Source organism: Pimephales promelas, chromosome 9, assembly GCF_988280905.1.
Source record: "Pimephales promelas chromosome 9, fPimPro1.hap1.1, whole genome shotgun sequence".
Classification (NCBI taxonomy): Eukaryota; Metazoa; Chordata; class Actinopteri; order Cypriniformes; family Leuciscidae; genus Pimephales; species Pimephales promelas.
The window spans coordinates 7,557,966-7,584,395 of record NC_142777.1 but is presented as its reverse complement, the minus strand read 5'-3'; the positions used below and the strand labels follow the sequence as shown (position 1 = coordinate 7,584,395).

General features: G+C 41.5%; 1 protein-coding gene and 1 long non-coding RNA gene across 2 annotated transcripts; one reads left to right on the top strand and one right to left on the bottom strand.

Annotated features, from left to right (window-relative positions):
• Nucleotides 1–17,663: 17,663 nt before the first annotated feature.
• Nucleotides 17,664–20,042, bottom strand: LOC148977496 (uncharacterized). Its single transcript, XR_016169634.1, has 4 exons — nt 18,530–20,042; nt 18,275–18,442; nt 18,113–18,176; nt 17,664–18,014 (listed from the first exon to the last, which is right to left on the bottom strand). It is a non-coding gene; the product is annotated as an uncharacterized LOC148977496 (long non-coding RNA).
• Nucleotides 20,043–20,674: 632 nt separating this feature from the next.
• LOC148977495 (general transcription factor II-I repeat domain-containing protein 2-like) lies at nt 20,675–21,400 on the top strand. Its single transcript, XM_089135231.1, has one exon. The coding sequence runs from the start codon at nt 20,675–20,677 to the stop codon at nt 21,398–21,400; it is 726 nt and encodes a 241-aa protein (XP_088991357.1).
• The last annotated feature ends 5,030 nt before the right edge of the window (nt 21,401–26,430 follow it).

Below are 26,430 nucleotides of genomic sequence, written 5' to 3'. Positions count from 1 at the left end.
TATTTTATTATTATTCTCTTTTGTAAGAATCAAACTTTGGCCTCAAATGACACACAAATCATAACAAATACACCTGCCCAGTTAACATCAGTGAGATTCATTCGTAAAATGCGACAAAACCCTCTTATTGGAAAGACAACATAAATGAAAGAGCGCAGTAAAATACATCAATAAGATTTTTGAAAAACTATACTGTAGATAAAAAAGTAGAAGAAAAGTTAAAATACCAAAGAATGTGAACCCGGTATGCCGTGAATTATTGAACAGTAACATAATGAGGGTCCCTACATGCAAAACAAAGCATTGAGAACTTTGTAAGTGTACAGACCGGAGATATTTTATAAAGACAGTCCACTTCGTGTATATACAGACAGAAACCCTCTTTGGAAAACAGTCTCGACTAGTCAAACCACGAACGACGTGCTAAGTGAGCTGAACTGTATGAAGTTCAGCGAACTGTATGAATGGTGTCCGTGGTTCGACTTGTCAAGACTTTTTTCCAAGATGGCTCCTGCCTGTATACACGAAGTGGACTGTCTTTATATAATATCTTCTTATTAAACGGTCTCTACACTTACAAAGTTCTCAATGCTTCGGTTTGCATGTATGGACCCTCATTATGTTACTGTGTTAGTTGTGTGGCTATTTTGAGCCTTGTAAGTGGTATTAACTAGCAATTTCTTTTTACTTATTAAATGCCCCCATTACTAGCGTTAAACCCTAAACAGTTTTTAGAGATAAAACTCTTCACATTCAATTATCATGAAAACAAATCTCAAAGAACGGTTGACTAGGTACCAATTTGTTATTAGACCAAAGGTTCATTTTGCGCCAGAGTTCTCCTTTAAGTACAATAAACATAAACTGCAGTGTTCCTCACATGGCTTAATTTTAAAAGCAAATTGATAACTAATACATCTATTGAAGCTGTATCTACAGAAGTCTATAGATGTACCAAACGATTGATTGATTGATTTATTAAAATTTAATATCAGTTGGATTAAATGACTGACCGATGTATTAACGGAAAAAAAAGATATGTGAAAGACATAAAATGTTTGATAGAATTACTAGTATTATGAAAGGCTGTTACAAATGAAAATATAGATGAACCACTTCTTATCTGCAGTGTAAAGGATACATTGTGACTTTATATAACATAATTGACATAAATTTGCTCAAATCAAACTGTTGTTGTGTGATTGAGTTTTGAAAATTCACCATTGCTTGTGAAAATAGTACCAAAGCGATAAAAAATGTAAGACATCAATGTCAGTGGAAAGAAATGAGAATGGTTTTGTTATTTTCAGTTTGTTTTCTTTATAATTGCAGACTAATGAATAGTACTACACAAAATACTGCATACAAATATAGTAAAACAAATAAATAAAACGATATATGGGACGATACATAATATCCAAAAATAAACGTTTTAAACTGTTAACTGATGACTGAATTGTATTACCTGGATGCAATCTCTTATACTCAATTTAACTAAAAGACCTGATGAAATCCTATTGACTTGCTTCCGTTTAAACGTCTCTGGTTACGTATGTAACCCTAGTTCCCTGAAGGGAACGAGACGCTGCGTGTAAACGCCGTGGGAACGCCTCTGCGTGACGAGTCATGAAGCACGTATGAAATCTGTCCAATGGCGAGACGGAACGTCATAGGCGGGGTGACGTATCGACCAGGAAACTATAAAGCATCCCCGAAACACAAGCGCAACAGCTTCTGATAGGACTGAAGCAAGCGCTCACGGGCATGCTGGGAGTATGGCATAGACATGCAGCGTCTCGTTCCCTTCAGGGAACTAGGGTTACATACGTAACCAGAGACGTTCCCATTCAGGGAACTTCGAGCTGCGTGTAAACGCCGTGGGAACGCTAATACCAACGCCGCCATGCGAGCAGGTGTCCGTTGTATGAAATCAGGCACATATTTAGACGAAAGCACCTGCGCCCCTGGAGCGGAGCTACCATACCCCTGGTTGAGTGAGCCCAGACAGCCAAAGGAGAAGGCTGACCGGCGGACTCATATGCAAATGAGATGGCCTCGACCACTCACTTACTCAACCTCTGCTCAGATGCGGGACAACCTTTCTTCGGAGGTCCAAAACAAACAGATAACTGTTCAGGCTTTCTCCACAGGGCAGCTCTGTGGACATAAGCATCTAGAGCCCTCAGAGGGCAGAGCAGATTAGTTTCTCTTGGTCTGACCTCACAATACCACGAAGAAAAAGAATTACCAATGGGTATCTCCCGTGAAAAGCTCCACTCAAAGGGACGTGGTAAGCAGATAGGCCACCACATACACCTTTAGTGTGGAGTGGGATAACCCTGTGGAGAAATGCTCCAAAGGAATTCCAGCACCGCCACACCGGGCAGTTAACTGGGTCCAACTGGTGTTCTCCCCACCAAGAGGTGAAACATTGCCACCTCAAGGCATATAATCTCCTCGTGGACGGAGCTCTGGATTGGAGGATGGTCTCCACGACCTCAGTCGAGAGACCCGATTCTATGAGCCGGGCCCCCTCAGAGGCCAAGCCACAACCTCCATAGATCTGGGCGGGGGTGAAGTATCGACCCGCATCCATACTCGGGCCGGCCAACGCGGGGCTACTAACAGTAGAAAGACCCCGACTCGGTGAACCCTCTCCAGAACTCCTGGGAGCAGAGCAATCGGGGGAAATGCGTACAGGGGTGACCTCGGCCACTCCTGTACCATCGCATCCAACCCCAGAGGGGCTGGTGGATACAGAGAAACCACAGCATGCAGTGTCTCAGTCCCTGGATTCAAATAGGCCTACCTCGGTATGACCGAAATGACTCCATAGGAGCTCCACCACCTCGGGGTGGAGTCTCCACTCCCCGGGCCTCGGCCCCTGCCTCGACAGGATGTCTGCTCCCCGATTTAAATATCCTGGGATATAAAATCGCCAAAGAAGAAGCTTCCCCTGGGCCCACAGAAGGATCTGGCGCTAGCCTGAATAATGGACATGAGCGCAGACCCCCTTGATGGTCTATAAAAAGACCCCCGATGTGCTGTCTGACCGGACAAGAACATGGTGACCCCTCAGGTCTGGGAGAAAGTCCACAGACCCCGGGCTGAGCGACCACTCTTGATCGCCCCCAGCCCGTGAGGGAGGCGTATATCGTTAGCTTCTTTGGAACAATGAAGTAACGGCTGTAATACCCCAACTCTCTGTCGGGGGGAAGAACTCGTTCTATCGCCCCCTTCAGTAACAGAGCTTTCACCTCTTGTTCCATGACCAGAGCCTGCTCGGGGGATACCACTGTAGGCAAAATCCCCCGAAAACGAGGCGGACGTGACCTGAACTGGATCGCGTACCCGCGTTCGATAGTCTGCAGGACCCATCGAGATATATTTGGAAGACTTTCTCATTCTGCCAGAAATTCCACTAAGGGTACAAGTCTCTCGAGACTGGCCTCTGGAGTAATTATAGAGACAGAAACAGTGCCCTGTGACCGCGCACAGGCAGTGTTTAACGACTGTTCTGTATCGCTCCTCGGAGCAAACGAGCTTCCCTCGGGAAACCACTCGCTAGGACCGTCTGCGCCCACCCTCACAGGCAGGTTCAGCAGAACGGGTCCCTGCAGACCCCCCTGGTGGTTTATGTAAGAGACCACAGACATGTTGTCTGACCGGACAAGAACATGATGATCTCTGAGGTCTGGGAGAAAGTGTTTCAGAGCCTGAAACACCGCCATCATCTCTAGACAATTTATATGCCATCGGAGATGATGGTCTTGCCACAACCCGCGGGCCGAGCGACCACTCATGATCGCTCCCCAGCCCGTGAGAGAGGCATCCGTCGTCACCGTTACCCGGCGACACGGGGCTCCCAGCGCAGGTCCCAGGGACAGGAACCAAGGTTCTCTCCACATAGCCAGGGCACGGAGACCACGTCGCGTGACCTTGATCTTGCGGAGCGGCTTTCCCCTCGGGGAGAACCCCTTGGTCTTGAGCCACCACTGTAGTGGTCTCATGTACAGCAGGCCGCACGGTAACACGTTGGATGCTGCTGCCATCAGACCCAGAATTCTCTGGAATTCCTTTACAGTGAGTGACTGGCCTAGCTTCACTTGCTTGACAGTCGAGATAATCGAGGCTATACAAGCCGGCGACAGACGTGCCTGCATCGTCGTCGAATCCCATACCACGCCTAGAAAAGTGGTCCGCTGAACTGGCGAAAGCACACTCTTCTTAGCGTTGAGTCTCAACCCCAACCTTCTGATGTGGGCGAGGACGGCATCTCGATGCCGAATCGCCTGATGCTCCGATTGAGCCAGAATCAACCAATCGTCGATGTAATTTAAAATGCGAATGCCCTGGAGACGCAGCGGGCCAAGGCCGCGTCCATGCATTTCGTGAAGGTTCGAGGAGATAACGCTAGGCCGAATGGAAGGACCCGATATTGGTACGCTTCGCCCCAAAAAGCGAACCTCAGGAACTTCCGATGTTGCGGAAGGATGGAGATATGGAAGTACGCGTCTTTTTTTAGGTCTATCGTGACAAACCAGTCCTCGGACCTGATCTGTGACACGATCTGCTTGAGAGTCAGCATTTAGAACTTGAGCTTCCCTACTGACCGATTTAAGAGGCGCAGGTCTAAAATCGGACGCAGCCGCCCATCCTTCTTTGGAACAATGAAGTACCGGCTGTAATACCCCAGCTCTCTGTCGGGAGGAAGAACTCGTTCTATCGCCCCCTTCAGTAGCAGAGCTTTCACTTCTTGTTCCATAACCAGAGCCTGCTCGGGGGTCACCACTGTGGGCAAAACCCCCCGGAAACGAGGTGGACGCGACCTGAACTGGATCGCGTACCCGCGTTCGATAGTCTGCAGGACCCAACGAGATATATTTGGAAGACTTCCCCATTCTACCAGAAATTCTACTAAGGGTACCAGTCTCTCGAGACTGGCCTCTGGAGTAGTTTTTAAAAACAGAAACAGCGCCCTGTGACCGCGCACAGGCAGGGTTTAACGACCGTTCTGTATCGCTCCTCGGAGCAAACGAGCGTCCCTCGGGAGATCGCTCGCTGGGACCGTCTGCACCCCCCATTACAGGCAGGGTTGGCAGAACGAACCCCTGAGGGCACCGAGAGAGAGCGGGCGCCGGATTCAGCGGCGAACACCTCTGTCTCACAGTGGGGACCACCCTCAGTAGCCTGACACCAGTGGCGTCAGGACTTCTTCGACGAAGCCTTCCTGGCGACAATAACCGTCCTCAGATCGGTTCTATCCCGGGAAGACCTCGCCTGAGAACGCCGCGTCTCAGCCCAGTTTTGCTGGGGAGGAGCCCGAGACGCGACGCTCTCTCGACGGGCGGGGCTGCTCTCGCCCAGCAGCCCCCGAAGGATGAGTACGGAGGGGGAGACATTTCTGGAGCGCCGCTGCCTGTTTTTTTTTTTTTTTTTTTTTCGGTCGACAGCGGCGCATCCAGGAGAAACGCTTTATCTTTCTCCTTCATATTAGCCAGATTTAGCCACAGATGCCTCTCCGTGGCCACCAGGGCTGCCATAGAGCGGCCGACTGATCTGGCCGTCTCCTTGGTGGCACGGAGAGAAATATCTGCCGCCTGACGCAGTATCTCATTAATCACGTCAGTGCCGACGACCTCCCCCTCACTCATATCTCCTAGACCCAGCAATATTAGCATACATAGAGGTCTGGTGTGTCAAAATTCTAGCTGACACTGGTTTGTTCCACGATCTACACACCTCGGTGTGTAGATCGGGGAAGAAGGGCAAACACCGGCATGGAGGTAGTGAGTGTGATATTAAAAATCTCTCATCCATTTTACTCTCTCGACTCTTGTTTCTCAACTGGCCATTCAATGGTTAATTTTTCCACAGCCCGAGTCAAAAACCTCCATTTTTTTTTTTTTTTTCCTTTTATTTTTACTACATTCGCGGGAGACTGGGATGGCAAACGAGCTTCCCTCGCTCTCCACTGAGTCCATAGACTCTGCTTTTTTTTTTTTTTCATCCACACTTTCAACATCCAGCTCCTCAGAACCGGATAATTGAAGTGATGGCGCCTCAGCCCGGGCAGGAAAAACCGCAACGCGGACTCCCGCAGCGAGAACTGAGGCACTGGATCTACCAGGTAAGGGCAGAGAAAGGGCGGGGCCCGTCTCAATCCCCGCTGATAGATCCATCTGCGATCCCCACGACGCAAGCCTTCGCTGTGCCTCGGCAGCAGCGGGACCCGAGCCGCGGGGAGCGCGCACCGAACCACTCTCCTCGAAGAGTGCCCGGCGGGAGCGAAGTGTCTTCATGGGCAGACACTCGCAGTGCACAGCCGGCCCCCTCGAGAGCCGACTGAGCATGCTGCACTCCCAAACAAACAACACACAGATCGTGTGTATCCCCACCCGTGATGAAGCGAGGGCAGGGATGAACACACTTTCTGCTGTTGTTTGCTCGCCATATCAATATATATAAATATACAATATTAGACAGACAGACAAAATTCATACATAGAGCGCTTGTGAAGACTCAGAAGCTGTTGCGCTTGTGTTTCGGGGATGCTTTATAGTTTCCTGGTCGATACGTCACCCCGCCTATGACGTTCCGTCTCGCCATTGGACAGATTTCATACGTGCTTCATGACTCGTCACGCAGAGGCGTTCCCACGGCGTTTACACGCAGCTCGAAGTTCCCTGAATGGGAACTACTACATTCCACTATTTTGCAGGCTGATAACCAATTTATTCAATGAATTCCCTCGTCATAATAGATAACTTATATTATGTGTTCAAAACACAATCTAACGTTAATCTTAATGATTGCGTGCTCCCTCGATCTTTTGCTTATTTGATTGTGTGAAGCGGATGAGCGTGTTCATTCAACGGCCTGGATGCTCTAGTAATATCTAAGTTTTGCAAAATGGAAATACACAACTTTAATTTATAACACTGATAGACTATAAAATATAATAGTAAATAGAAACGACAATCACGCCACGTCACGCGAAAACGCAATTGCACTCTGTGAACTCACTTGATGATATAAAAGTGATAAATTGCCCAGAACGATGTGACTACTGTGCTGCAGCTCCAAATACTCCATATTCCCACTAGCAATGGCCTCTATCTTCTGACCAACATTATATTCACATAATTATCTTGGTGTGGTAACGTTACTGAATTGATAAACTGACGTTAGCTTTATCGTCAGCTTTCCAGACTTCCTGCTAACGGTTAACGTTAGCTAGTAATTAAAGGATAATGTTAGACTGATTCTCACCTTTGATCAATCGGTACTTTAGTGGCTTCGTGACTTGGTGTGGTCGTCTTGGTCCGGGCCATAAATGTGGTGAGACTTTGTGTGGTAGATGCAGTGACCAGACGACGATGCTTTTGACCTAGCATATGGCTTACAATTGCCGCCTCCCCCATGTTGGAGATGTCAAATGATTTGACACAAAGTTTGCAAATAGCTCTCTTTGTAAATTTTAAGTCTTTGACTAACCAGGCTTTATATTTAGTGTTGGCAAGCCAGCCCTCGGAAAACTTGCATTTTCCCATTTTGTTTACCGTGAAGTCCACACTCCAATGTAATAATCAAGTATATAACGTTTAGTCAGATGTTTAGTCAAACTCTGTTTGAGGTAGGGGCGCTGTCATGGCAACTGCCGCCTAACAACGTAAAAACCAATCATTGCAGACCTAGACTCCGGCAGATCAAGTGTAACGATCTGGCAGCGCTCGCTGGCAGCCTAATCCAAACGCCATGAAAAAGACTGTTGCATATTATATACATTTAGAAATTTTGAATTTTATATTTAGAAAACGAAATAGGTACAAGTCTGGAAACATCAATATTTTTCCATACTCTGATTTATTTTTTCCATACTTTTCCTGGAAATTACTCAAATCAAATTCCATACTTTTCCATACTTTTCCAAACTGCGTAGGAACCCTGACAACTCTGGCATTAAGTATGTACTCTCAAAGTTTAAAGAGAAGTTAACTATGTTGAACCTGCAGGACAGTGAAATTAGTCAGATACTAGAGGATGTGTCAAAGGAAGATCTCTTTAAAGAGTGCCACGAAGGGCCCATGAAATCTAACCAAACAAGAAAATAATTTTTCAAGAAGTCTTTCAACTATTGAGCCCACTAAGGTATATCTAGGTGCCGATGAAGCTGGCAGAGAACGTTTCTTTCAGTATGTACCAATCAAAGAGACACTGAATTCTCTTCTTAGTCAATCAGTAGTGAAAGACCAGTACAGACAGTCAAATTCTCAGACAGATGTTTTGACAGATGTGTTGGATGGAAAAACCGTCAAAGACAATATGTTGTTAAATGAATCCCCCTTATCTTTGTCAATAATTCTGTATCAGGATTCATTTGAGGTTGACAATCCTCTTGGATCTGGTAAAAAGAAGCAAAAGATATTGGCTGTGTACTTGACTCTTGGTGAAATATTACCCCACAATCGCTCATGTACTGATCAAATGCAGTTGGTAGCTACTGCTTTGCAGGGAGGAAGACTTTCGTTTCTTTGGACAACAGAAAATTTTCTCCCCTCTTATAGCTGATTTGAAAGATATAGAAGAGCTGGGTTTTGAAACCAATGATGGTAGCAGTCTGAAAGGAGCACTGATAGCCATATGTGGGGACAATCTTGGATCACATTGTATTGGAGGATTCACAGAGAATTTTAGCAGAAGCAATTACTTTTGTCTTTACTGCTTGATAGACAGAGCCACATTTCAGGAACAACTTGAAAAAGTTGGCCCCGAAAGGACAATTGAAAATTACAGAGAGAGTGTTGAGCAGCTCAGTGATGGCCAAGCTATGGTCAACGGAATCAAATTTGATTCTGTTTTTAACAACCTGAAACACTTTCATGTGTGCAGTCCAGGTCTCCCACCCTGTTTGGGCCATGACCTGTTTGAAGGGGTAGTCTCTTATGACACGACACTGTACATTAGTCATCTTGTAAATGTTGAGAAACACTTTACATACGTCCAGTTAAACAGGTGCAATTCCCAGTTCACGTATTCAGGGAGTGATCAGAACGACAGGCCTTGTGAAGTTAAGAAAGATAGGGAGAACCTTGGGGGTCACGCAGCGCAGAACTGGTGCCTTTTACGATTGCTTCCTCTTTACATTGGGGATCGTATTAAGAATCCAGTTGACAACCAAGTTTGGCAACTGAGGGAAATAGTTGAGCTGATCTGTGCACCAAAAATCAGCCATGACCAGATTGCGCACTTAAAGATTATCATTGAAGAATATATACACTCCAGAAGTGCCATGTTCCCTGACTGTTCACTAAAAGCCAAACATCACTACTTAATGCACTATCCAGACCTCATTCTACAGTTTGGCCCTCTGATTCGGCTCTGGACTCTACGTTTTGAAAGCAAGCATTGCTATTTTACACAGTGCGCAAGGAGACTGCACAACTTCAAAAATTTGTGCAGCTCACTAGCAGAAAGGCACCAATTACCGCAGGCATACTTGAGCACAGGGAAGCTGTTTTTTCCAAATATTCAAATTGTCGGACTAGCAAGCAAATTTGAAGAGAGGCTCTAAAGTGATGGGATTCAGCAGGCGGGCAGTGGGACATTGGCGGTCAGCAGGACAAACACTACAGAGTTGTCTGCTGTAGTGTACACAAGAATACCAAATATTGTAAGGGTCAGGTTGTGGCAGTGGCAGATAGTGACAGTGGAATTGTGTTTGGGAAAATTGCATTAATTTTACTTGATCAAAGCAGAATTCACCTGATTGTGGAGAAGCACCAGTCTGTTTTGCTGGTTGATGTTGGGGTTCATTACCTGACTCTACAGGGGGACTACATATGTGTGGACATAGACAGTCTAGTTGACTACTGCCCACTACCAATTTATGACTTAAGTGGTGTTTCAGTGGTTGCCCTTCATCACCCTATCTGTGTTTAATTTTGCAGGTGTTGATGCCTGAAACAATTGTGGACAGTATCACAGCAGTACTACCAAACCTGGATGAGGATCGGATGAAATCTTTAGTTGAGCGACTGCTTTTGGTTGTTGGAGTAGAAGAAGTTTCAGATCTGATTTTTGTGAAGGAAGATTACATAAATGACATCTTGACACCTCTACAGTGTCGCAAACTCATAGATGGCTTTCAGAGGAAAGGTTTGTTCGATTTCAGTTTTGTAGTTAAATATAACAGAAATTACATAAAATTACCTTCTTTGTGTCTTATGTATTCACCACAATATCAGCTTAGTTATAATCACTGTTATTTGAATGCAAGTAGTTATTTGAATGCAAATTAATTTTTCATGAGAAAAAAAATATTTTGCTCTGTTTTTCTGAATTAATGAGTTAATTTTTCATGAGAAAAAAAATATTTTGCTCTGTTTTTCTGAATTAACGAGTTAATTTTTCATGGATTTTTTTTGCTCTGTTTTTCTGAATTAACGAGTTAATTTTTCATGGAATTTTTTTTTTTGCTCTGTTTTTCTGAATTAACTCGTTCATTCAGAAAAACAGAGCAAAAACTTTTTTCTCACGAAAAATTAACTCATTAATTCAGAAAAACAGAGCAAATTTTTTTTTTTCTCATGAAAAATTAACTCATTAATTCAGAAAAACAGAGCAAAAACTTTTTTTCTCATGAAAAATTAACTCATTAATTCAGAAAAACAGAGCCAAAAAAAATTTTCTCATGAAAAATTAACTCGTTAATTCAGAAAAACAGAGCAAAAAAAAAATTTTCTCATGAAAAATGAACTCATTAATTCAGAAAAACAGCAAAATATTTTTTTTTCTTCAAGTGAATGCAATACGCCTCCGTACACAGAGGACTTAAAAACGGCGAGCTGGCCAAGATAAAACATCAAGGAGCAGACACATAAAGTTACACATAACAGACAATACAGTGTAATACAGGTATACAAGACAGTAGTTAAAATGGTCAAATGAACAGGACTAACAGGACTAAGAGCATAAAGTACATTTTAGCATCGCCATCCTGCATCATCCACTATTGAGAAATTGAGGTAAGGACAATATTAGTATCAGACCATCATTGGGGTACATCATGGTAAGAATATCATGCCTCCCAAGAAAACTACATCATGTGAGGATGTGTCTGCTGCTACCATGGCCATGGTTACACAATTGTTGGAGCAGCAAAAAGAATTCTACAAGGAAATGCTAAACCTGCAGCAAGAAAACAAAGGATTCATTAAGTGATGATAGATGGAACTAATAAGAGGGTGGATGGCGTTATAGGCTAAAAGACGTTCAGGAGCTGAAAAAATTTTGGAGTTCACACAAATCAAAATGGAGGAGATCTTTAAGAAGTTCAACCCAGAGTTATTTATATTAGACATTAATAATATGCAATGGTCAGATGTTCTTGAAGAACAGAATGTCAACACTGCTTTAAATATGTTTATGGATAAATGAATGAAATTGGTTGTGAAATTGGAAATATGCATGCTCCCCTTAGGAAAAGGTCAATAAGAAGTAACAATGCTCCGTGGCTGGACAATGAATTGAGATTGTCGATGCTTCAAAGGGATAAAGCCAAAACAGTTGCTCAAAAAACAGGGAAACCTGAAGATAGGAAGACATACTGCACATTAAGAAATAAAGTCACAAAACTAAATCATAGTGAAAAGAATGGTTATTTTAAACAGAAAATGTTATGTCCTGTCATGTTATGTCTTGTTTCTGTTCTTTCTCTTTACTCTGTCTCCCTCTGCTGGTCGTATTAGGTTACTTTCTCTTTCTCTGCTCTCCCAGCTGTTCCTCATCTCCTCTGACTACCTCGTTCACCTTCTTCCCACCTGTTCCCTTTCTCCTTTGATTAGGTACTGTAGTTCTCTATTTCTCTCTCACTGTGTCCGAAATCTCCACTCAAACTCCTACTCCCTACCCCCTATACAGGGGCGTCATGCAAGCCAAAATTCTGGGGGGGGCACAATCTGAGATGTTGCAATTGTTTCCTGATGAGTGATGATCATGTTAGGAGGGGTCAGGGGGTTTCTCCCCCTGAAATTTTTTTAAATTCTGGCTCCTAAACATACCATTTCAATGCAGTTTGGTAGGGACAGAAATACCTTAACGGAGCTAGCAACAACCCTTCTCTATCTGAGGACTAAGTTAAAGTATCTTATTTGTAAGTTTATGTAAAATACAGGTTGATGAAAGAACTGTAAGCTCAAATTCAAAAGCTTTTGAAGTCTACTTCATTAAAGCATATAATTTACACACACACTTACTGTACACTTAGGCCTTCTACACATGTTTTTAAAAACAGTACCATTGCAGTTTTTATGTTATGATTTTAAATAGGTATATGACCTAAGAACGATCTTACATTAAAGGTATATAAAGGGGCTAAGGTCTGACTTTGTGGTTCTCTGAAATTAAGTTATTTTAATATCAATATGTGATGAAGGACTTTGAAAGAAGTTTGACAGATTTCAGTGCTGAATAAGGTTAACACTACCCCGTTTATTTGAGCATATGATTTTGTCGCACCTTTTTTTTCTTTTCTACATGCCATGGGATAAATCAGTGCATGCTGATGAATAGTGGTCTTAATCTGCGTACCCTAGTTTTGCACTGATGTAAAAAGACTGACAGTGACACAAAGACCTCATGTTAGCAAAAAGTTTTAATCCTTTAACTCTCAAAAAAACTATTAAAAAACATGTTCTTTAACATTAGATTATAATTTTACTGTCTTACCATATGGATGGAATTGATAAGATTTTAACAATAATAATGCCAATGACGTTCTGTTTATCGATCCGATTCTTTAGAATCAGAATCAGATTCTTTAACGATTCTCTTATTGATTCTTGATAGCATTGTGTGGAAAAATGTAGTCATGTTTTTTTTTTTTTTTTTTTAAATCTTAAGCTTGAGTAGCCTAAGCAAACTGTACTTTTTATGTAATTCAAGTAATAAATAGAACATTATTGTAAAGTGTTACTGATTGGTTATACACCGATTCAGACGTCGAGTTCACTGTTTGAAAGATCAGTTGTTTTAACCATAGATACAGTCGGCAACGCGTCATAGTTGGGGGGCGTGGTCGGCGTGGGGGAAAGCAGCGCGACCATCCTATGTATTTGAATGACAAAAATGTCATATTGCGAGTCATTTATGCCTGCCGACCGGCAACGATACATTGCAAATTTAACTGTAATAGGTTATGATTGCCCTTATTTAATTAAAAACTGGGCCAATGACCCAACCAAATGGCCGGAGGTGTCGTTTCCAGACTATTATATCTGGTTGAATCTTCAGGTAAGACATCGCGGAAGCTACCGGCAACACAAGCCTGTAACTCAATCAACTTGCGTATAAGTTACTATAAGTCCATAAAACCATGTCACTTACCAATTGTACGTATGCTTCACTCCAAACTAATCCTTTTGTAAAACGGTGATCAAAGTAGTCGCTACGAAGTTGCAGAGGGACTTTGCTGACAGTTATCCGAATTCTCACAGACTGCAGTCTGATAACCTTCAGCTGATAACGCTAATAACATCCCTTATGAAAAACAACTAAAGGAATCTTGTAGTATTTTAGGACAAACTATTATAGTAACGTTAATCCTATAGGAATACTATAGTATTTTGGGACATAGCCTAGAAGTATAGGTATTAATGAACATCACAGAAGTATTATACACTACTATAGAATACTAATAGCCATAGGATTACTATAGTTCTTTTTCGTAAGGGACGTAACGTCAGACAAATCTGGCCCACTGCCTAATACGAGTTAAACATCTACTACTATATCACACAGGGACCTCTACTCACACAGTAATCTAATAAGATATGATTAATTTTGCCATTTTGTCCTCCTATCCGGTTCTGCATGTATGTAAGAAAGGCTGTAGAACTTCAATTTGTAATTTGTTAGTTTATTGGTGGTACAGAAAACGACACCGCAACCCTTCGGCATGATTGTCCCATGTATTTCAATGAGCGCCAAGGCAATGATTTCCCCCACGGGCTAAATTCACACCACGTGACGGGGCGTTCCCGGGGGCGTTCCCAGACCAACCGACTGTATCTATTCATTAAAATGAATCGGTTCAAATGAGTCATTAGTTCGCGAATTGGACGTGTTATGCGCGTTGTGTGATTATCCTAGCTGTTAGGACATGGATGTCATGTTTATGTCAACTGAATGTCCAGAACGCTTCTCAGAGAAGATAAGGCAACTTATTTAGCACAATTCACACCCAGCGGGAAATAAGGGGGAAAAACACAGAATGCTCCACATTAAACTTTCATCTTCCGACCTTTTACCACCGTGTCGATTTATTTTGATTAATAATAATATGTGCGAGGGTGGGAGAGAGCAAGTTGCAAGAGTTTTGTATGGCAGGCAGTAACGTTAGCCAACTACTTTACGGTTAGACTAGGCTATTGATAACGTTACACTGACATATTGTGTTAATGCTCTTAATTCGCAGCTAATATCAATTCCATAACTTTTGATCAAGTTAAAATGTCCAGGTCAACCATAAATAATCCCACTACCTTTTAATATCATCCGATAACTAATTCAATGCCGATTTGTTGCATTTCCAACTTACCACTCGTAAAACTTTGCCAGTTCAACGTGCGAGCTGCTTGTACCGCCGGAACATACACAGCAAGCGTAGCTCTACGCGCGTAGATTTGATACACAGACAACCATATTAGGAAAAACGGGCGGGCTAATGCGGACCGATTTATTATTACACATCAAGAAAAATAATATATTTGAGTCGTTATAGGCTCTGGTAATTATGGAGCATAATAGGAATAAAGGAATCAGGAAAAAAAATTAAAAGGGGCACGTGCCCCCTCACTTTGAATGGGCATGACGCCACTGCCCCTATATATGGGGGTATATAGGGGGCATAATAGAAATGCTCACCAGCATAATAGAAACACCACTTTCGGACACTACTCGATCGTGTCTCGGCGCCGTTGATTACATCACCTGTCAGCTGGTGCCGAGCCGGCTCTGGCTAAATAGATTTTTTTTAAATAAATACATTACATTATATTGAGCTTATTTCTCCAAAATTTCAAACTAAAAGTCATTTCTGGCCGTTTCTGTTATAATGCGCTACTCCACACATGATTATAACCTATTTAGGGACATTCTAAAACGCTTAACGTGAAAAACGCTTAACGTGGCTTACTGTAGCTAGACAGTGATATTAAAAGACCAAATTCAGTACACATCATATTAATAAACCATACTATGTATAAAAAAAACAAGATGTCCAGGATATCAACGCAACACGATTAATAACATGTTAAGCATTTTCTTCCCATTGAAACCGTCATGAGAAAACGCTTAACGTGGCTTACTGTAGCTACTAAGACAGTGATATTAAAAGACCAAATTCAGTACACATCATATTAATAAACCATACTATGTATAAAAAAATAAGATGAGTCCAGAATATCAACGCAACACGTTTAATTACATGTTAAGCATTTTCCTCCCATAGAAAACCATAAGAAAACGTTGCGGAGTAAAAAAAAAAAAAAAACAATTCCCCTTCAATGGCCTTTTGTGAACACGCCCCATTTTAGAGGACAAGGTTGCCTACAACCAATCACAAATCTTTGTTTTTGAATGTCCAATCACCACACAATGTAATCTTTTGAAATCCGTGTAACTGTCATCTGTAGGTATATATAAGGCAATGTCAGTGGCACTGACACCACAAACTGTCATTTGTGCAGTCACCTTGCTAGTCGCTGTATAGATCATTAAGTTCAGATTTTTGGAATCGAAATTTCTTTATAAAAAGCCTTTTTAAAGGCTACAACTCATTTTCACTGGTGTCATTCTAATTACCAGGGTATTCTTAATATACATATATTATATAATATAATATTATAGTATATTATATTATTACTAATATTATAGTATATTGTATTATAGTATAGTATTTTATATTTTGTTGTATTTGTTTGTTTTGTCTTTTTTTCCCCTTTATTGTATATTCACATTGACACAGGTGCATATAAAAAATGACTTTAATGCAAAGACAGTCAGAGTTTACACTTAAAGAAGCAGAAGCAATTCTAGATGATGTTGAAAAATACAAGGAGTTAATTTCCACCGAACCACCATTACATCCAAAGGGTGGTGATGTGTTCCTTTACACAAGTTCACAGTCAGATAAACCTAACATGGACTTTAGGTTTGATCAAATGATGTGGAAGCAGAAGGGTTCAAATTATCACAACATCAGAAAGTATGGGGGAAGGGTTTTGAAACGCTACTATCACATTAGAGCTGGTGAATGTGAAAAAGGCACCTCCTCAGAATTCAGGAAGTGCGTTTACTCTCTTGTTAATGAGGAAAAAAAAATCCTATTTGATTCATTACCTGGGAAATGAGACCGTATATGTACCACGAAAGCATGGAAATGCCAAAACGGACAGAGTATTTATTCCCTCCAAAAAAGAAGTTTTTTCGAACATACTTTTAAACGATCACGGTCAAGCCCCGTCAAACATCTACAAAACTGTCCTTGCTAAAACAGGCAGTGTTAATCTGGAGCACATGGCAGTAAACACACCACGAAACCTTAAACAAGTCCAGAACACAGTATATGCACAAAGATGCAACCAACGAATATCACGAGATTAACTGTTTAGTTTGCATGAATTGGCATACCAACTACCAGGTTTCATATGGAACATTACAACGTTCCCGGACCTTCTTGTTTATGCTGGCATGACAGACATTGTTGATTTGGCATGTGCAAACTTAGATGAATCAGTGAGGTTTGAGTACCCACAAATGATTAGTTATGACACAACATTTCAAATGGGGGATTTTTATGTGTCTGTGCTGGCTATGAGAAACACTGCACTGGTCAATGACCCAGTGTATCCAGTTGGCTTCATGCTACATGAACGTAAATTCATGCAACACCATGAGAAATTTCTGACTGAGATTTTTGGAAAGCTGGGAATGGACTCAAAAAAATACCAAGAGATACCAGTGACAGTTGACAGGGAGAAAGGAATTGTAGGTGCTTTGAAAAAAAACTTTCCCAATCTAAGTGTAGTGTTCTGCCGCAACCACATCCTGCGAGATGTGGAATATTGGGTTAAGACACATGGGGGGAAAAGGAATGATGTGAAGGTCCTAAAAGACCATGTTGAGCAGCTCATTGATTCCTCCTGTCCAGATGAGTTTGATGCCCGCTATGATGCCTTCGGAAAAGTATGGTCAGAAGGATTCCTCTGCTACTCTGACCATCACCTGAAAGCAGACATTTGTGAAAACATGGCTGCATACTACACCAAACAATTCTGTGCATTTAAAGACAAAACACCAACAAATAATAAAGTGAGAGCATCAACAAAATGATAAAATCCCAAAATGAATGGCGAGAACTTCCAGTGGACGCACTGTACTACATGCAGTCATACTTTTTATTTGAATTTCAGAGGGCAAAATGTGGCTCGGGAAATTATGCAATGAAGCAGAACCTTAGTCTAGCAGTGACGGATGTGAAAATGCCCCCTTTTCTTCCTTTGGAAGAAATCATCAAAAGGACAAAGACCAACACAGAAAATAAGCCGTGCAAAGTTGAAGGAGTGAAACTTCTGTCTTCTCAGACATCTTTGGCCAAATGGGTCTGGTGAGTCTAAATCCATCATTGAAAGTGTTTGTCGTGAAAAGTACCTCAAACGAATCAGTACATGTAGTTCGGAATACTGCAAATGGTGCATTATGCTCTTGTCCCAGCACTGGAAAATGCTACCACATTTTTGCAGTAGAAATGGCTACGGGGCTTCACTTTGCTACAAATCGAACATACAGCCTCTCAGTGATGCGGAAGAGAGGGAGAGGCAATGAAACAAAATCGGGCCGGAAAAAACCCAGAACAAAAGATTAGGATTATTTGGTGAACCCAGCACCAGACTCTTTACTGTCTTCGTTCCCTGACTCTCTGGTAGACAAAATTCCACAAATTCCAATGGATGCTCAAAACGAGGACAAAACAAAAGATCAAAATAAGTCTTCCGATATAGCTGCTCTGTCTAAGGAGCCACCACAGACTGATGCTGGGAAAGATACTTGCCAGTTTGGGTGCTCATATGAATCCGCCTCTTTGGTGGACAGCATGCCATCAATTTCTTTGAATGCTGAAAATAAAAAAAATACAGAGCAGGAGTGTTCTGATAAAGCTACATTGTCAAACGTGCCTTCACGACCAGGTGCTGAAAAAGAGGACAACACTTACCAGTTTTGGCTTTCAAATGGTGACAGTCTGCCTCTAGAACCACATCTTTCCAGAGTATCTACAGCAAACAGTGCAGGGGATTCCTTTGCTCCTTGGATGGGCATCAATGACATTCATGACTGGGCAAAGGTCTCTCCCAAAAGCCGCTGTCTATCTCCAATGACCTGGCTTGAAGGGGAAACAATTGAGCAGGCAATTAATGTCTTCATTCACCAACAAAAAAAGTCAGACTCAATTCTATGTGTACCCACATACCTTTACCAGCTAGCTGCACTAGAAGACTTTACTCCAATTTTGCAGTTTTGTGCTGCAAAAAAGGCTCTAAATTATGATCTAATCATAATACCCTTCAACACTGACATTACTGGCCGTGGTTATCACTGGGTTCTTGCCACTGTAAATTTCAGAGAGCGAGAAATCTCAGTGTTCAATTCAATCCACAGTCTTAAATGACAACTCCGGCGCAAAATGAACCTTTGGTCTAATTGCACATTGCTACCTATTCAACCGTTATCTGAGATTTTTTTTCATGATTGCCGAATCTAAATAGTTTTATCTATTAAAACAGTTTAGCCTATAATGCTAGTATAACGCTAGTCTATAGGGCATAGAGTAATGACAAATAAAAATCGCTTTTTATTACCACTAACAAGGCTCAAAATAGCCCCACAGTAACACGGTAGCACAATAAGGATCCCTACATGCAAAACGAAGCATTGAGAACTTTGTCAGTGTCCATACAGTTTAATAAGAAGATATTTTATACACACAGTCAACTTCACGAATACAGGAAGAAGCCATCTTTAAAATATAGTCTCTACCAGTCGATCTACGAACGCTGATCCAAGTGCGCTGAACTGTGCAGAATCTTATATGGTCCATTGTTTCCGGAAGAAACACAAACACGAACCATTTTCTTCTCTTTAATATGTACATGTTGCCTACTGTTCGCGCTCACATTATCACTTTATTCACATCTCACCAGCGCGCTTGGATCGGCGTTCGTAGATCGACTGGTAGAGACTATTTTTCAAAGATGGCTTCTTCCTGTATTCGCAAAGTTGACTGTGTGTATAAAATATCTTCTTATTAAACGGTATGGACACTGACAAAGTTCTCAATGCTTCGGTTTGAATGTATGGATCCTTATTGTGCTACCGTGTTACTGTGGGGCTATTTTGAGCCTTGTTAGTGGTAATAAAAAGCGATTTTTATTTGTCATTACTCTATGCCCTATAGACTAGCGTTATACTAGCATTATAGGCTAAACTGTTTTTATAGATAAAACTATTTACATTCGGCAATCATGAAAAAAAATCTCAGATAACGGTTGACTAGGTAACAATGTGTAATTAGACCAAAGGTTCATTTTGCGCCGGAGTTGTCCTTTAAAACTTTGAAGCATGCTGCTCCAAAACTAATGAAAGTAGTAGCTTGCATGTACACTTCAGCAACAGAAACCTTTCAGGCTTCTGACTGGAAAACTTCAGATGTGGTGAATACTCCACAACAAGGAAATGGGTATGACTGCGGTGTCTTCACTGTAGTGAATGCTTGTGCTATCATTGACAACACACCATTAGGTCCAGTCAACAGTGTCAAGGCAAGAATGTGGATTCATACCCTTATTGAACAGTATGAGCCTCCAAAGGTCAGAAGGGCAGGACTCTCACACGAAAAACTGCAATTCTTTAAAAAAGAAGTACAGGCAGTCACACAAACAGTACATGTAAGCAAAGCAGATTACACTGGTACATTGAAAAGACTAGACCCAAACAGCAAAGATTGGACTCTCTGTTTAACCCAGAGATGCCCAAACCAGGGCCCGCGGGCCAAAGTTGGCCCGTGGTATCCTTTGATTTGGCCCGCCATACCGTCCGGGGAGGGGAGGGGAGGGGAGGGAGATACCTTCGACACAGATCGTAATTTCTAATTTCTTTGACATAACAGTTCTGTTTTATTTATTGTTGAACTAACAGAGTAAACTGATATTAAATGTTTAAATTAAATGTAAAATAATTAGATTTTTTCCTCGTGTCAATGCGCAATTCAAGGTGCAGCACCGCGTGCTTTGCGACACTTGACGTCAATTAATGTCAACAAGCTAAACGCAGTAATGGCGAAATCAAGGCAGGGACACAGACAAGAGAAATTTTAAAAAAGTTTGGCAAGATGAGTTTTTATTCACGGAAGTCAAATCAAAGGCAGTATGTCTAGTTTGCAAACAGTCTGTCGCTGTTTTAAAATACAATATACGTCGTCATTATGAAACGAAACATTCTGCAGCTTTCTCAAAATACAGCGGCGAGGCGCGAAAACAGAAGGCTAACGAGCTGCTTGCTGAACTTCGATTCGAACAGAGCGCGCTGTTACGTCCTTCATAGAGGACGCATAGAGGACATGGCACAAGAAAACAGCACACGGGCCAGTTATCAGATTTCTGCTCTAATTGCTAAAAGTGGAAGAGCCTTCTCTACTGGAGAGTTCGTCAAGGAATGCCTTGCAGTGGCTGCAGAAGCAGTTTGTCCTTCTCAGGTACGGTCATTCTCACAAATTAGCCTGTCAAGAAATACTGTTACCCGACGCATAGAGGACATGGCTCAAGACATCGGCGAGCAAATCAAGACGAAGGCAAGTGCATTCTCTGCCTATTCAATTGCCTGCAACGAGAGCACCGACATATCGGATTCCGCACAGCTGTTGGTATTTTTGCGTGGAGTAAATGACACTTTTGATGTAACGCAAGAGCTGGCTGGCATTGAGACCCTTTCTGGTACTACTAAAGGAGAAGATCTCTTTTTTGCTGTTGAGAGAGTGTTGAAAAAAAATGAATTAAAGTGGGAGAAGATGGCCGGCATTACAACTGACGGAGCGCCGGCAATGTTAGGGAGGAAATCTGGCCTTGCTACATTTGTGTCTCAGAAAGTCAGTGACTTTGGAGGAAAAGTTGTGAGGTACCACTGCATTTTACATCAAGAACAACTATGTGCCAAATCTGTCGGGCTTGTGGATGTGATGCGTGACGTCGTCAAAATTGTCAACAATATACGCTCCAGGGCGCTCTCTCACCGACAGTTCAGGTTCAGGTTCAGGTTTATTGATATAGCCCATTTCATACACAGGTAGCCCAATGTGCTTTACACAATCATAGCAGTTAAGAAACAATTTACATACATCAATCACACACACAAATTCAAAAAATAAATAATCATAAATAATCATTACAAAAAATAAAAACATGTAGCTTAACAAGGAAATAAAAAGAGTCAGTAGAAAGCATCGTAAAAAAGTTTCGTTTTTAATCTAGATTTAAAAATAGAGATAGTGGGGGAGGTCTTAATGTCTACAGGAAGACGGTTCCAAAGACGGACCGCATAGCAGCTGAAGGCTGCCTCTCCCTGCTTAGTACGAGCGCTGCATTGTACTAGCTCGAGTTTACCAGCAGATCTAAGTGATCTTGAGGGGGTATATTTTTTAAGCATATCTGCCATATATAGAGGTCCTTGACCATTTAGTGTTTTAAAAACAAGAAAAAGAACTTTAAAATCAATTCTATAAGTCACTGGTAACCAGTGTAGAGATTTTAAAATTGGTGTGATATGATCCTTTCTTTTGGTCCTGGTCAGTAGCCTTGCTGCTGCATTTTGGATAATTTGAAGAGATTTTATTGTTTTTTTAGGGAGACCAGTGAAAAGACCATTACAATAGTCCACCCTACTGGAAATGAAAGCATGAATAAGCTTTTCTAAGTCTGCCGGTAATGTGAAGTTTTTAACCTTTGCAATATTTTTTAAGTGATAAAAAGACGATTTTGTGACTGACTTCATGTGGCTATTGAAGCTTAAGTCGCTGTCAATAATGACCCCGAGGTTCTTCGCAGTTTCCACTACCTCAAAACCTTTCATTCCCAATAGTGTGGCAACCTTTAGTCTCTGATCCTTTTTCCCAAAGAAAATTACTTGAGTTTTGTCTGTGTTTAATTTAAGGAGATTTCTTGACATCCAGTCTTGGACTTGATCAAGACAAAGATAAAGAGATTCAAGGGGAGCAAACTCATTAGGGGACAAGGATAGGTATAACTGTGTGTCATCTGCGTAGCTATGATAACTAATAGAATAATTTTTCATAATTTGGCCAAGTGGGAGCATGTATAGATTAAACAAAAGAGGGCCAAGGATTGAACCCTGAGGGACACCACATGTTAAGGACACTGGAGCTGAAGCATGATGACCAATAGAAACATAAAAACTCCTGTCTTCTAAATAGGACTTTAATCAGCAGATGACCGAGCCAGAGAGACCCACACAGCATTTAAGTCTTTCTACTAGTATGCTGTGATCGACAGTGTCGAACGCCGCACTGAGGTCCAACAGCATAAGAACAGTGGTTTTTCCAGCATCATTATTTTGCCGAATGTCGTTAACTACTCTAATCAGGGCTGTTTCAGTGCTATGGTATTTTCTAAAACCTGACTGGTTGGGATCCAAACAGGAGGTTGAGGTTAAAAATGCGGACACTTGATTAAAAACTATTTTTTCAATTATTTTACCGATGAAAGGCAAATTTGATATGGGTCTGTAGTTGTTAAGAACAGACTCATCCAGGTTATTCTTTTTAAGTAAAGGCTTTACAACGACTATTTTAAGGGAATTGGGAAATACGCCGTTCATAAGAGAAGTATTAATTATTAAAAGCACATCAGTTGCTATTAAATGAAGCACAGATTTAAAAAAACTAGTGGGTAAGATGTCCAGCTCAGATGTGGAAGAGCTTAGACTTTGTACAGTCTTTTCAAGAGTGTCAAGGTCAATAGGACTGAAATTTGAAAAAGTGCTAAGCTGATCCCTTTGAGTTGGTAATTCAAAGTAAGAGATGCTATGTGACGTATATGAGATATTATGTCTTATGTTCTCTACTTTGCTCTTAAAAAAAGAAGCAAACTCATTGCACTTTTCAACTGAGAGTAGTTCAGGAGCCAGATGGGGGGAAGGGTTTGTTAACTTCTCAATGGTGGAAAAAAGCGCGCGGGAGTTATTTGCTTTACTGTTGATAATATTGGAAAAATGAGATTGTCTAGCTTTACAAATAACAGAATTATATTCACGAAGTGTCCTTTTATGAATCAGATAATCTGAATTAAGTTTGGATTTACGCCATTTCCTTTCTGTTCTCCTACATTCTTTCTTTTGCAGTTTAACTAGCGGATCATTCATCCATGGAGCTTTCTGTTTAGTGGATTTTTTCAGTTTTAAAGGAGCAATGTCATCCATTATATTAGTCATTTTTAAATTAAAATCTTCCAACAAGTTATCAGCAGTATTAGGAAGTGAGCTTTTGGACTCACAAAGTGTTTGCTCAAAAGGAACACAAGTTTTGTCATTTATAGCTCTTTTTCTGATCATAATAGAGTTATTCTGACAATATGGGAGCAAGCAGACTTCAAAGAAAATACAGCAGTGATCAGACAAAGCTAAATCCACTATAGATGTGGAAACAGTTACACCCTTTGTCATAACAAGATCGAGTGTATGGCCCTGAGAGTGAGTAGGGCTCTGTAAATGTTGTGTCAGATTAAAAACATCGATCAGAGCCAAAAAGTCTCTTGCATGCGTGTTATCAGAGTTATCTACATGGATGTTGAAATCACCTGATATAACAATACTATCAAAGTGAACACAGATTTCAGAGAGCAATTCACAGAAATCTTCAAGAAAAACTGCAACTGATAAAGTAGGAGGTCTATATACAGTTAACAATAGGGTTTTCGGACAGCTTTTAAGGACAGCAGAAAGATATTCAAAAGAAGCATAGTCACCATAGAATGACTGTTGACACTGAAATTCTTTTTTAAAAATTTTAGCTATTCCTCCCCCACGTCTATTTTCACGGTTGATGCTTATAAAGTTATAGTCGGGGGGAGAAGATTCAATAAGAATACTATTGCAGTTTACAGAATCAAGCCAAGTTTCAGTTAAAAATAAAAAAATCAAGTTTATATGTGGAGATAAGATCGTTAATTAAAAAAGACTTTTTTATAAGTGACCTGATATTTAGCAGAGCAAGTTTTACCGTAGGAGATATACTTTTTTCCACAGGAACAGATGATTTCTTACAAATAAGAAGTAGATTAGATGGGTTTGGTCTGCGAGCCGAGTTGCATTTAGATCTATTCCCCTTTGCTATATTGGAACCAATTTGCACGGTAATAGGAGCCTGTAAGGACATAATAGGAGTATGCAGGTATAGATCTGATGAACATAGATCTATGCAGGGGGACAGTTCAGCAGGACCCTCATAATTACTATGCTTAGTGAAACAGGGAAGGGCTGTAGGAGGGTCAGGCTGAGCATTATGTCAGTCCATGCCAAAGGCGATATAGTTCACTAGGTTGGAGGTGAGCAGCTTGGTCCCTCTCCTATTCAGATGAAATCTGTCAGCATTAAAGAGGTCATGCCTAGTCCAAAAGGAGTCAAAATTAGGAATAAAATTAAATCCAGCAGCTACACAGACGTGGCATAGCCATTGATGCAGTCCATAAAGACGACTAAAGTATTCAGAGCCCATAGAAGGAGAGGGGAGAGGACCAGATAGAATACAGCGTTTACCCAAGGATTCAATTTGAAACGATAGTTCCTCGAGCTCTAAATGGAGTCTGGCTGATTGCCTATCCATAATCTCATTAGTCCCGGTGTGAACAATGACTATTTTGACAGATGTATGTGAGTGAAGAAGTTTAGGCAAAAGCTTGATGAAATCACCAATCCTGCCATTTGACAGACAATAGGTGATACACCCTGGAAGTTTAACTCCCTTGACGGAAGAATCACCAAGCAGGAGGACTTGTGGCAATGAGATGTCATTATACATATAGGAAGAAAGATTCTGGTTAATTATATGTGTGGCAGAAGACTGAGGCTCCTGAGAGCCAGGGGGCACAAGTGGCTCAGCGCCAGTAGTTATCGCAGGGTCAGAAAGTCGAGAAAAAGACGCCAAGCGTGTGACGTCATCACTCGACGCCAAGAAACCCGGCGTAGTATCTGTTGCCGATGGAAATGCCGGTGGAGCACAGCCGATGTCACCACTAACTTCGGAGGAAGAGAGGCAGCGACGGCGCTTTCCACATCTTTCTATAGGCATGGGTGAATTTGACCGCTTTCTCGACTTGTGGATGGAGTTATTGTAGTTTTTGCCTGGCCTCACAAGGTTTGACAGGCACCCAGTTCAAGACACTGATGGATGAGATGGATGCGCAATATGGTGATGTGTTGTACCACCAGGAGGTCAGATGGCTCAGCCGAGGGAAAGTTCTCAGGAGATTTTTCGATCTGCGTGATGAGATCAGAGTTTTTCAGGAAAGCAAGGATGGTAATATTCAAGTGCCCACTGATAAGAAATGGCTCTGCAATTATAATTACATTATTTTTAATTATATTTAGAATTATATGTGGTTTATATTTATATTCAGTCATGTCAGCTATTATTTTTTTGTTGTACATCAAGCTGATAAAATTTGCTTAAAATCTGCTAGTTTCTTAATCATTTCCTTTTTTTAGGTATTTATTTTATTTTTTTCTCCCTCTGTTTTACATGCCTGTCCCAGTATCACACTGTTCTTTCTGTTTCTCATCCCACATGCAGCAAATTTAGTCCATTTCCCCTGTCTTGGAGTGGTAGGCATGGTGAAAGAGAAGGTCCATGAGTATGATGCTGTTCTCAGCAACCTTATCCAGGAGTTTGACAGTCGCTTTGAGGACTTCAGACACAGCACTGCTGACTTTGAGTTGTTTGCTCAACCCTTCACCATCAGTGTGGATGCAGTCAGAGATGATCTTCAGATGGAACTAATTGAGCTTCAGTGTGATTCAGAACTGAAACACAAGTTCACATCCCTTCCCTTGACAGAGGTCTACAAATGTGTCCCAGCAAACAGGTACCCAAAGATGTGTAAGCAGGCACAAGTGATGCTGTTCCTGTTTGGCAGCACCTACCTCTGCGAGCAGACTTTCAGTCTAATGAACTTGAACAAGAGTAAACTCAGAAGCAAAATAACTGACTCTCACCTACATAATATCTTGTCTTTGTCTGTAAGTCAGCTACAGCCCAATCTTGAAAAACTTCTGAAAAAATAAGGACCAGCTTCATACAGTATGTCTCAT

Excerpts from the sequence above, each read along its gene's own strand:
- LOC148977495 (XM_089135231.1), top strand. The coding sequence starts at position 20,675 with ATGGCACAAGAAAACAGCACACGGGCCAGTTATCAGATTTCTGCTCTA.